The sequence below is a fragment of the Protopterus annectens genome, chromosome 1.part2, assembly GCF_019279795.1.
Source record: "Protopterus annectens isolate FY-2018-M chromosome 1.part2, PAN1.0, whole genome shotgun sequence".
NCBI lineage: Eukaryota > Metazoa > Chordata > Ceratodontiformes > Protopteridae > Protopterus > Protopterus annectens.
In genome coordinates, this window is record NC_056727.1 from 27,401,473 (window position 1) to 27,414,440 (window position 12,968).

Consider the following 12,968-nt stretch of genomic DNA (forward strand, 5'->3'; position numbering starts at 1 on the left):
TAACTTAGATTGCTTGCTTGCAGTAATCATTTGAGATGATGTCTAAACTTAAATCACAGGTTTGTATCTGTTGTGATGTGAATGTTTATTGTTCATTGTAGTCAAATAAGATTAGGCATTTATACATGCCTTTTATGGTTAACTTGTTTTTATACAGGAAGTAGTTATGAAATACACATGTGACTTTTATTAACATACTATATAGACAAGTGATATCACACATTTCCTACATATTTTATATGTTAAAAATAGTTCAGCAAGTTTTATACAATGGATATTGCTGACAGCTTTGAAACTTTATTAGATGAATAACATTGTGTCAGAAGAACATGTGATTTCTGACGTATCCTGAGTTGGTAGGACACCAGAATAGTTTTAAATGACTGCTTGATTTTAAATGTGTTTTGTATCTGAAGAAGCATTATGGATACAATGCGAAATTGCTTATACCCATTAAATTACTTTTATCTGCATTTTGTCATGTGTACTGTCTCCTAGTTTTAGCTATATTACATGTTAAGTACAACAGATGCCCACTTACTATGCACATGCATATATGTGGTTAACACAAATAAAAAAGAAAATGCAGCCTACAATTACAAGTTAGTTGTCACTGACATTGTAGAACTATGACAACACTTACTTTTCAGGTCTAAATTTCTGGCTCCAGCTGTGCTTTGTGTAGTGATTTTGTTGTCAATCCGCACAGTGTGGAGGTTATTGGTGTCTCGCGATATCATCACATTATGCCACTGATTGTCATTGAGGGGTTTATTTGAGCTGCCTTTGATGAGATTAGCACCATTCCCCAAATCAAACACGTAATGAATATACCTGCAAACAGAGGAAAGTAATTCCAGTAAATTGTTTGTTCCTTTATTTAGTTAATTATTTTTTCAATTAGATACATTTATTCACATTTTATAAAACTCAGTTCATATTATTGACATTCAGTAATGAGTGGCTATCAAGACATCGTACACCATTGATCCAGTAGGGGTCAGATGGTTTATGTTTCCCCCATTTCACTTGAAATCAGCATTAGTATACCGACTCACATTATCAACCTGCTCTTACAATACTCACGCTTCACACCAATTCTTTCATATACAGTATCTCTTTGCTAACAGGTAGAACTTGTCTGTTATTAATTTACTTAGTGGCTTATACAATGTTTGACTGATTAACTGATAGTGCTACCTTAGGAATATTTGATACTGATTTAATACCTGCTTATACCCTGGAAATACTAAATATGTTTTAAGATCTTTATTATGTGATCTCCTAAATGTTTTGACTGTAAGATATTTTGCTTTTGCTATGAGCTAATAGTTTTTAAACAATGTATAAAATCACTGTAGACTTGGCGAATTGTACTGTATAAGTTGTTGCATTATGCATGCATTGTACAATCTGTAATCTTGCTCTAATTACTTATATAATATATAGCTCATTTCTTGTGTCATGTCATGGTATATGACTGTAAGATATCATCAAAGGATCATTCCATTAATTAAAAGGAAATTCAATTGTATGAACTGAAGATTTCATTGAAAATGAAATATCATGTAATAATTGCGCAATTTGTACAGCCTATGGACTGCCTTAAAGTTCATGATATATCAACTGTGTCGCTAAATATCCTCAGTGTTTTTTATGAATGTTCAACAGGGAAATAAATGCAAATTTTGGCCATAACTGCTGTCTGCTCCCCATACCCTTCTCTGCCTGCTGCCTCCAGGACATGGCCTAATTGTCCTTTAAGAATGACATCAGTTTGATGTGTATAGCATACCACTGGGACTAAATTATAATCAAGCCAAGGGGCTGTGAGAAAGCACATTGTGCACTAAGGATTTCATTATGGACAATTAGCACAATGTGCAAATCAGTGCTGCAGGAGTATAGCCCTGGAGGCCTGCAGTAAATGTTATAGTCTGAAGCACAGCTAACAGCCTCCAGCATCTGATACATTGTAACAGATACTTATGACATTTCTGAGGCAGATGCTGGCTAGTTCTTGATGATATAACAGTAATGGGAGATTGGGATAGTAAAAAAAACTGGTCAAGTGTCCAGTGCTTAGGACAACATTATGGTTAGGACTACATACACTCTGCAGTAAACTAACATAACAAGGTAAATAACTGGAAGAATTGAAATACCATAACAGCTGTACAGACCTACTAGGTTTTAAATCTAAGCTTGCATTTTTTTGATGATATGAAGATAATACAATAATGTAAGAAGAATAAAGTAGAGTGAAGGTGCAAAACAAATTATATGGGTGAAGGTTAGGTTGATATGGACATCTTCTCAAAATGAATTAAAAATACAGGCATATAAATGTGTCATTAACAGTGCAGTGAGAAGATAGTGAACAATTGGCAAGGGGGTTAATGCTGTGAGCTGTGGAACAGGGTTTGATTCCCTCGCCCTCATGTACCTTATTTTTTCATTGATTCATAGATCCATAGGTGTTTACTAGGCTAACAACTACAAAGGTCTTTTTAAGCCAAACCATGCATCCCAAATCTCTGACAAGTTCTGATACCCTTGACAAGTGTAAGCAGGGGCCTGGAAGATGAACCATTTACATGTTGCCTGTGTCCATTAGAGACATAGGTGCCAAACCAGGGATGAATTTCCATTTCCCCATCCAATTGTCCAAGTTTCACTTGAATTGGGTTAGGGAGGAACTCTGCTTCACATGGATGGGGAGCCTGTTCCATAGACAGGGTAGTCATTAGGATACATACCCATCTCTCCAGCAGGTACTATTTATGTCACACATAAGGTTTAAGTCTTTAGCATGGGTAACTCTGGTGCTATTTGTTTGGTGGATATGCAGGAAGTCCATCAGAGTGGGTTCTGACAATGCCCTTAATGCCAGGCATAGATCTCCCCTCAAAAGCCCATAGGAGACAGAATACATGGATAAGGACTTGAGGTAGTCTGCATAGGACATTTTACTTATGCCCTGTATTCTTTTAGTGAGGAACCTTTATGGACGTTCCAAATGTTGGATATGCCTGGTTAGGTACACACCAGACAGGGCATTGCACTCAATGATAGGTCTAATGAATGCAGAATACAGTGGAACAATGACTTCCTTGGAATGAGATGCCATATGTTTGTTTATAGGTTGCGCAACATAGAATGTTTTCCTCACTACTGTAGACACGCAATGCTCAAAGGCTAGATTACTATCTATGTGTGTTCCTAAGTCCCTGACTACTGGGTCAACTCTAAGGAGTGTGTTATCAGTATGATAGTTACCAGGGATGGATGACTTCTCAAAGGATACTATTATCCATGGGTGCCAGAACCATAGAGCCAAGGGGAGAGGGAGTCCCTCAACCTTTACAGCTGCAGAATCTGTCAGAAAAAATTAATTAAGTGGAGTTTTTATGCTAACGTGGATTCGAGCAGGGAAGTTAAACTAACTAAACTAGCTGTTCTTGTTCTCTTATTGCTTTGTGTTACAAGAGTTATGCTGCTGCTGTTCCATTGGTGCTGCCAGAGTCATGAGTGTGTGTGTGTGTGTGTGTGTGTGTGTGTGTGTGTGTGTGTGTGTGTGTGTGTGTGTGTGTGCGTGTGTGTGTGTTTGTGCGTGTGCGTAAAATGCCCAAGTTAGGTATACCTTGTGGTTAGTGTTACTCAGGCTCAAACAAGAGCCTGAATTCTCTACCCATACCACCACTTGTGATTCAGGGAGTTGAGTCCATAGCTTTCCACTGTCCAGATTTTCACAGAATATTTGGCTCGTACATTTGATCTGTTCCTCTTAAAATTTGTATTTTTCTGGCAAATCAGTGAGTACTGAATTCAGTAAATAATGATAGCTCTTTAAGTTTCAGTCTTTCCGTCTTACAGGAAACACACGGTAACACATAACACTTTATTTTAGCAACTTTCTAAGATTATACAAGCAATATTTAAAATGTGCCCCTGGTTTTGGGCGTTTTCCCCCTCCCAAATAAATTTTGGCTTTTTCCAGATTTCTTGTGCTGCGAAGCTGAGAGATTTAATTGATCATCAAGTGGATTTTACAAGGAGCTGAGTGATTCAGGGGAAGGGAAGTTTAATGCTACTTATGCTAAGTTGTTTGCATTGTTAGTAGCACGACAGGTAGTATACTTGCTTTTGGTGCAGAATTATTTAGATGACTTATTTCTGCAGAGACTTTGCATATTTACTGATATTGGTGGATTGTAATGACAGAAGTTTGAGTGGCCTTTTTTGGTAGAAATTTTCTGAAATGGGTAGTTTTGTCATTATTGGTTCATACATTTTGTTTCTCACTGCTCACTAGAAGACTGTTCCAAACTACAAATTTAAAACACATTCTAACAAGTGGTGCTGTATTATACAAGGAATATAATTTAATACTATTAGGAAGGTGAATCAAATAATGTATACACGTATGCTTGCTTACAGGATGCAGGAGATCAAAATAGGGGAAGAGACCAGTCACCAATAGTGTCTCCTAGATTTTGGTGCTGAGACTTTTCCTGTTTGGCATATACATCTCAAAAGTAAAAGGAAATACCAAAGGGCTTTGGCCGACTAAGTTTGAGATGACGGCAAGCTAGGAGCAGTTATTGAATCCCCAAATGACTTAACCATCATGCAGGAAGGTTTGTCCCAAACAATAACTCGTGTCATAATAACAAATTGAAACTAAACTCCAAGAAATACATTATCGTATCCTTTGGGAAGTCATCTCCTCCAGGGAACTGCAAATTGACAATGCCCCCTGAGAACTGAACTAGTTGTTTGGCATTTGGGAACTTGTGTGTACAGTGACCTAACCTTTGACCAACATGTGCCCGCAGTCCTAAGAAAGTCTTTCTATATTGCACAGCTTATAAACAAATTGATTGTGACTAGATCTAGAGATGTTATTGTCCCACTTTACAAAGCCCTCATTAGGTCAATCATTTTGTATAATGTCCACTTGAGCATGTATCTGTCCAGACTCATGCAACAATTGGATACCCATAGAGATACCTTACTAAAAGGATATAAATCCTAAACAGTAGGTCTTGCATGGACCACCTCAAAGATTTATCCCTATACTCAGTTTCCTACAGAGTGCTTAGAAGTGACATGTCTGGCATACAAGGCATCCTCTGACCTAATACAGATGGACCTACCGAACATCAGCAAGTCAAATGGCATCAGAAATACTCAGTCCAGGTATCTAAACTGAATGTTGTGGAGAGATGGATATATATCCAGAACAGACTATGCATTCAAGTAAAACAAAGCTCATCCCTGTCCATATTCAAAAGCAACTTGGATCTAAGGATGGGTAATAGAAAATGTACTCCAGGTTTACCCCTCATGCCACTAATGCATAGAGACAGTTCCTAAATGCTGCATCTCTTACATGGGTCACCTCAAATTATCTACAGTGTGATCACATTTATACTCACTAGGGCTAATATACAATTATCAGCCATGAGATAGGTAACACAAATCAGGAAATGTTAATTCAAGCACCAAAGGGGAAATTGGCTAAGCTTAAAATGTCCTCCAAGTGAACGTATGCTGTAGTAGCAAATAGTTTTAAAAAATTGCCCTTTTTAGATCACTAAGTGCCCCTGTCATCCCCTGTCCCCAGTCTTCAAAAGCTTCAGGCACCTCTGATATTATCAATTTCTTGACATTTAGTTTTATTCCATGGCTCTAACACCAGTTGTTTGTCTGTGTCAGACCCTCCTGGAGAACATTTGTGTCAGCATGGGATTCAATGACAACTCCTAAATTGAAATCATCTGCAAATTTAGTCAGTCAGAGACCACTGACCCTGGCCTTAACTTCTGAGAAGTAAATGCCAAAAAGGAGCATTCCAAGGAGTGATCACTGAGGGATTCACTTGTAACTGGCCTCATTGTAGAGGTGGACTCCCCAGTTCTAACTTTCTGGGTCCTGCCTCTGAGCCAGATGGCTATCCCCCGAGTGACATATGAATTTGTACCTAAACTCTTGACAATATCCCAGGATGCCTTCTAAATAGCACAAAACATGACATATCATGCCATCTGGAATTACTGTTTAACTGTACCCTCCAAACAGGCTTCATGCCTCATGAATGGAGAACAGCAACAGTCAACCCTCTGCACAAAGGTGGGACCTCTACAGACTCTGTAAACTACATACCTATAAGTTTCACCAGACTCACATGCAAAGCCATGGAATGAATTAGCTTGGAAATTATCAATAATAAAATAGGAATCCTCCGGACACTGGACCCAACCCAGTGTGATTTCATCAATGGCAGGTCATGCCTACTCAGCCTGGTGAACTTCTTTGAGAAGGTCACTAAAGCAATGGATGAGGGCAAAATGGTTGACACTGCCAACCTTGACCTTGCAAGGCATTTGAAACAATCCCTCACTCAGGCATTGTTGACAAACTTAAGAGGTTAGGTACAAACCCTTATGCAACTGTGCAGATAGCCAGCTTGCTTGTAGACAGAGCTCAAGAAGTTAGAATTGGGGAGTACATCTTTATAAAGAGACCAGTTACAAGAGGATTCCCTCAGGGATCAGTCCCGGGACCTCTCCTTTTTGGCATGTACGTTTCTGAAGTTAAGCCAAATGTCAATGGCCTCTGACTGACTAAATTTGCAGATGATTGCAAATTAGGATCTCTCATTGAATTGCTCACCTACATAAATGTTCTCCAGGAACGATTGAGGCAGACAAACAACTGGTGCCAAAGCCATGGACTAAAACTAAATGACAAAAAATACATAATAGTATCCTTCAGGAAGTCATCCACCCCTAGTAACTATCATATTGACAACACACCCCTAAGAGTTGACCCAGTAGTCAGAGACTTAGGGACACACATACAAAGTAATCTACACTTTGACCATCACATGTCTACAGTAGTCAGGAAATAATTTTATGTTGTGCAACTTATAAACAAAGGTATGGCATCTAGATTCAATGAAGTCATTGCTGAACTGTATACAGCATTCATCAGACCTATAATTTAGTACAATGTCCTCTCTGGTATTTACCTAACCAGGCATATCCAACAATTGTAACATCCACAGGGATTCCTCACTAAACGAATACAGGGTAAAGTAACATGTCCTGTGCAAACTGCCTCAAGGCTCTATCCTTGTGTTCTATCTCATACAGTTTGTTGAGGGGTGATCTATGCCTGTCATACAAGGCATTGTTAGACCCCACTTTGATGGACCTCCTGCATATTTTCAAAACAAACACCACCACGAGACATAAACCTTGCCTATGATATAAATAGGAGAGATACATATATATCCCAGAGACTACCCCTTCTGTGGGACAGGCTCACCATCCATGTGAAGCAGAGTTCCTCCCTAATCCTGTTCAAGTGTAATTTGTACAATTGAATGGGGATCTGGAGATTCATCCCTGACTTGGCACCTATGTCTGTAATGGACACAGGCAGCCTGTAAACATTTCATCTCCTAGGCCCCTTCTTGTAAATGTTTCACCTTCCAAGCCTCTGCTTACAGTTATCAAGGGTACCAGAACTTGTCGGAGTTTTGGGATGTATGGCTATTCTTAAAATGCCCTTGTAGTCATTAGCCTAGTAAACACCTAGGAACCTATTTTACATTTGTTTACGGGGAAAGTCTTACTGGGCAGAGTCCATTTTCAGTGGAGGCCTGGGGAGAAAAGCTCCACAAAAAGAGATAGTACATACGACATTAGTAACAGTAAATGCAGCATGACAAACAATATATACAGCATAAGTTACAGTAGATACAGGAAGTCTAACAGTAAATACAATATCAGATCTAGAACTTAATACAGCAATATTATTAACATAGAATCTATGAGTATTAATTTACATTTGTAAAGGGGAATGATTCTAGATTTATCACAAATTTAAGAATAAAAAGAAAAATAAAGAAAATTATAACACAAATAAGATTTAGTATGCAGAATGCATGAGCATGCATGTAGGCTACTACAATCGTCCCTTACCTTTATCATGGAGAAAGCATAAGTTTGCCCTTACCTTTAGTAAGGAGAACCTATGAGTATGCACAATAGATTACTACTGTCTGTCCTTACTTTTATCATGTAGAATGTGTGAGTGGGCATGATTGGTTACTACAGTCTGTTGTTACTTTTATTATGTATAATGCATGAGTATGCACGGTGGGTTACTACAGTCTGTCCTTACTGTTAGAATGCAAAATACAAGAGTATGCACAGTAGAAAATGAAAATCTGTCCCTACTAATACAGAATGAATGAGTAATAACATTAGCATTAGTATAAACAGAGTATATGGTTGCAATAATAACTGCTTTAGACTTTGCATTGGCACAAATGCAGTCAAAATGAAGTTTCTGGCTGAGAAATTTAAAATGTGAATATTTTATTCAATACCTATGTACTACTACTAACACTGGTCTTGTGAATCTTGTGAGGTAATTGTACAGGTTCATAAGGAGTTACTAGACTTGCGGTTTACAAGGTGTTTGAGGGTGTTAGTTAAGTGACCTGCAAAAAGACATGGAGTAGACAAATGGAGGCTGAAAGAATCAAACCCTGGACTACAGGAAGATGCTTTTACGGCTGCCTATGAAAAGCATAAACACAAATAATTTCTGATTTAACTTTAAATGCGAACATTTAATTCTTGTAGCAATTTTTTTTTTAAATTTTTGCATACTATTGTCACTGCAGATATTAGACAGATATTTTTAAATGTGTAGGCAGACAGTCTAATTCAAATGGCAGTATTGAGATGAATATAAAAAAGTTTGGCAGAACGCAATATGTATGATAGGAAGCTTTGCAATAATACGAGCATGTATCCTATAATTTCCTAGGAAGTGAAACACATCATTATAAAGGCAAGCTTACTGTAATTATCATTTCACTATATTCTTTGTCTTTATTGCATACATCCCATCTACTTTGGTCTTTGATTTATCTGGGTTTCCTTTCAGGGTATAACAAAAGCATGTATTATAAAATATAGTGAGCCTATCAGGATGAAAGCAATATCTTTTTTGTGCATTGCCAACTAAATCTTTTTAAGACTGTGGTTTTATCTGCAAAAATAATTATAATCATATTCAGTGGTAAAGCCTGTCTATGTTGTACAAAACATAGTCAATAAATATGATCTGAACATGTGGACAGATGCCATTCAATCACTGAGCATAATATAGATTGTACATATGTCCAATGAAACAGTAAAAATGTCAAATACCTTTCTATTACTGTGTATGTCTACAATACATATTGTTTCATCCATGGCTCAAACGTTTCAAAGTGCATATCAGAATATTTAAAAAAATACTGGTTCTTGTGTGTGTGTGTGTGTGTGTGTGTGTGTGTGCGCGTGTGCGTGTGTGTGTGTGTGTGTGTGTGTGTGTGTGTGTGTGTGTGTGTGTGTGTGTGTGTGTGTGTGTGTGTGTGTGTGTGTGTGTGTGTGTGTGTGGTGTGTGTGTCTGTGTGTGTGTGTGTGTGTGTGTGTGTGTGTGTGTGTGTGTGTGTGTGTGTGTGTGTGTGTGTTCACGTGCATGTGTGTTTGCATGCACATGTTTCTGAGTGCAGACATGCAGTTTGTATGCATCTGCACCTTTAAGTCCACCTACACATTGAGTTTATAATCCCATAACGGAAGCTTTGTGCTTAAAACTGCCAAAAGACTGCAGCTTTTAAGCTCAGTAAGAAACATACATGGTTAATAAAAAGAGATAGGACACAGAATAAAGTATTTTGTGTAAAACGCTATTACAGCTCAGTGGGCTGATTTTAAATCACACTCTGAAAGAAGTATATTTAAAGAATCATCAACCAATTCAGAGGAAAAAACAGAGAATCTGAGATTTCTAGAAGGAATTATTTTAATATTTTGCACTCCTCTCTGTCAATTAATGCCCACACCTTTCTTCTTACACCTACTTTCTTAGACTGAATGGGTAGGTTTTCCTCAGACTTTAAAAGTGAAGTGTGATATTTGAATCATATATAACCTGAAGTGATAAAGAGCCAAGTCCAAAGTTTTACAGTTTTTACATAGTGAAGAATGAACTTTTTTAATGTGCACAAATACATCACTTTCAGTCACTGCACTGAAACTTCTGTACTTACCCTTTTACAAGTTCAACAACAATGAAGTCATTTCCATCCCCACTATTATACAGTATAAGGCCATCTGTGGATGTTGTTTTCAACTGGAAAAACAGATGCATAGAAATGTAAGCTTGTAGTGTGGTCAGAGTAACATAGCTTGCTTTTGTCTTAAATGTAACTGGATCTGCAATTATGTTCGTGTAGCCAAATCGGGCATTCAGCTCACAGTACTCAATATCCCCATTCTTACACAAGTCGATATATGGCATGCCGTTAAAAGTCAGACTCTGTAGGTGGCCAATAAAATTCGATGGAACAGCTGAAAGATATCGCCGTTCTGTAATGATTCCAGTTTCGATGTTGTGAAATTCAAGTCTTGTATGATCACCTGACATTTGACCTTTGAAAAGAAATGCCAGGTAGAAAAAGAGATATATATATGTCATTACATACTTAATTAAATTTTGATATATAAGTAATATCATTACATACTGTTGCTGCAGTTAATTATTATATCATTTTTACCAAAATAATTCCCATATCTGTATGTAAACATTTTCAGTTATCTTTATAGCAGGGATAGAGTTTTAAGAATATACTTGTTAATGTTCATTGTCTGATAAAAGTCAAAACATACAGTCTAAGCAGATGTTCACAGTTAGTACAAACATTCATTGTATAAACATGGCTATTTATTCGGTAACTAACCATAATAACACTTCTAAAATGAAGCAGATTGTAATGGGTGTTAGAATGTCTGAAAGCAAATTGCAAAAAGCCTGCTATCATTTAAAAATGATGCAGCAGGTTATAAATAAATGTGATATAATTAGCAAGTACCACTTTCTGATATCATATTTCCTCGTGTGGAGTAAACTCAACATTCTTAATAAAGTAAGGATACCTGAGTCACTAGTTATTCCATAATGAAGAAGTGTCACAGTGTGATACCTTCAAGTTTCACAACTACATTCATTCGAGCAAAAGTAAAGAAGATCTATTTCACATACCAAACAGCATACTAGTACAGATACTAAGTGAAAAACTCCATGAACTACAAATCCTTACAAAAAGCATGTATAACTTCTCTAAATGTGTATTTTCCAGCTTGTTTTACTGTGCCAGCATTGCATTAGTTTTCACCCATCAGTCTGTCATGCACTTTCACTTTAGTTATTTAGAAAAGTGCATCTTGAAAGACCAGGGCTTATACAAATGTTTCTGTGTGTATATGCGGATACCAGCTAGTCTGACTTCATCTGGTGAGTATTGTTCTGTGTAATTGTTCTCCCATCTTGATATCAGTAATTATTGTTGAAGAAACCTTGGCAAAATGGCTATGATTTATTCCTAATACATCAGATTGAATTGAAAACTGCTATTAGTAAAATGTTTATGAACTGAAAAATAGTTTTTAAAAGATGACAAACAATTCATTTCTTTTAATAGCAAGGCATTTCTTGTCATCTCTTTAACTGTAAAACCATTCATTACAAGGTAATGGAAGGTATTTTTATAATTAAGTAATTTACTTGAAAGTTTTGTAACTTGCGGTAGTGGTGCTGCGGTAGCGTTGTCACCTCACAGTAAGACGTCCCGCTTCTCAGTAAAGCGTCTTCTGTGTGGATACATGCGTGAATGGGCGTACCTTCGTTGAAGGTTGTGCGTCAGGGCTGGCAACTCAGTACGTAAAAATCTACTGCCAATCATTAGCAGACTGGAGGTTCGCTGTGGCGACCCCTAACTGGGAAAAGCCGAAAGATACAACTTGAAAGTTTTGTAACTGTTGTCTAATTGTAACCCTTATATTAGACATAGTTCTGATTTGAGATTGTTGAAGTGCTATTGATTCTGGCAATGAAAGGTAATTGGAATATTTGGAAAATATATTGCCAAAGGTCCTTCAAAGAAATTATCTCTGTTTAACAAAAAGCTGTACAACTTAGGGAAACTGAAACATTCTGGAAAATATGTTAACAGCTGCCACCATTTTGAGATTAACAGTCAGCAAACAATGCAGCACAAATGGACTAATGGTCTCTTAGCTTGTGTGTAAACAAAAACATGCATAAACTGTTCTCCAAGAATGAGTCTACTTCCACCATCATATATCAATCCCTAATGAAATAAAGGATGCAAAGTTATGAAGAACAAGTTCTCAGAGTGCTATCAAATGCCAAGAGCATTACATTTATGAGGCCAGATGGCATTCCAGGCTGACTACTTGTCAGTCTGAAACAATAACTTGACTGATATCCTACAGAAGCTATTTAGTACTAGCCTCAAAACAGCCATAAAACAGGCTACTTGCTGGATGAATGGAGGACAGCAACAGTCATTCTGTTGTACAAAGGTAGGACATGAGACGACTCAGGTAATTATAGATCCATATGCCTGACCATTCTCATCTGTGAGGTTATAGAAAAGATCATTATGAAATTAATAAACGATTACCTACAGAATCGACCAACCCACTTCAGAGTCATCAAGGGCAGGTCCTGCATTCTTAGCATACTTAACTTGCAGGACTTGTCAAAACAAGTTACTGCAATAATGGGTGAAAATAAAACAGGGCACACCACGTATCCAGATCTTGCAATTATGTTTGGCACCATCCCAGACATTAGTACGCAGATACACTCTCTCAGCTAAATGTCAGTTCCTATTTAATGCACTGGGTAGATAAGTGGGTATTAAATGGAAACTAGGAAGTTAAAGTGGGTGCATCTACCTCCTCCAATATGTTTTGTATTAGGAAGCATTTTCTGAAGGGTATGAAGTCTGAAATTGTAACATATATCACTATTTAGTGACTTCAATCCTCAGTCATTTTCCAGAAAACCACACATTTTATGAGGGATAG

At 37.4% G+C, this 12,968-nt stretch overlaps 1 protein-coding gene across 14 annotated transcripts in view; it reads right to left on the reverse strand.

Moving 5' to 3' along the window:
• Positions 1-12,968, reverse strand: part of NRXN1 (neurexin 1) — a 4,168,553-nt gene that overhangs the window by 1,424,901 nt on the left and 2,730,684 nt on the right. For all 14 annotated transcript variants that reach the window (XM_044054788.1, XM_044054802.1, XM_044054867.1 and 11 more), the window contains 2 exons: positions 10,124-10,505; positions 644-834 (listed from right to left, as the gene is read on the reverse strand). In XM_044054788.1, the coding sequence (XP_043910723.1) occupies positions 644-834; positions 10,124-10,505 (573 nt within the window). The remainder of the gene's footprint in view (positions 1-643; positions 835-10,123; positions 10,506-12,968) is intronic.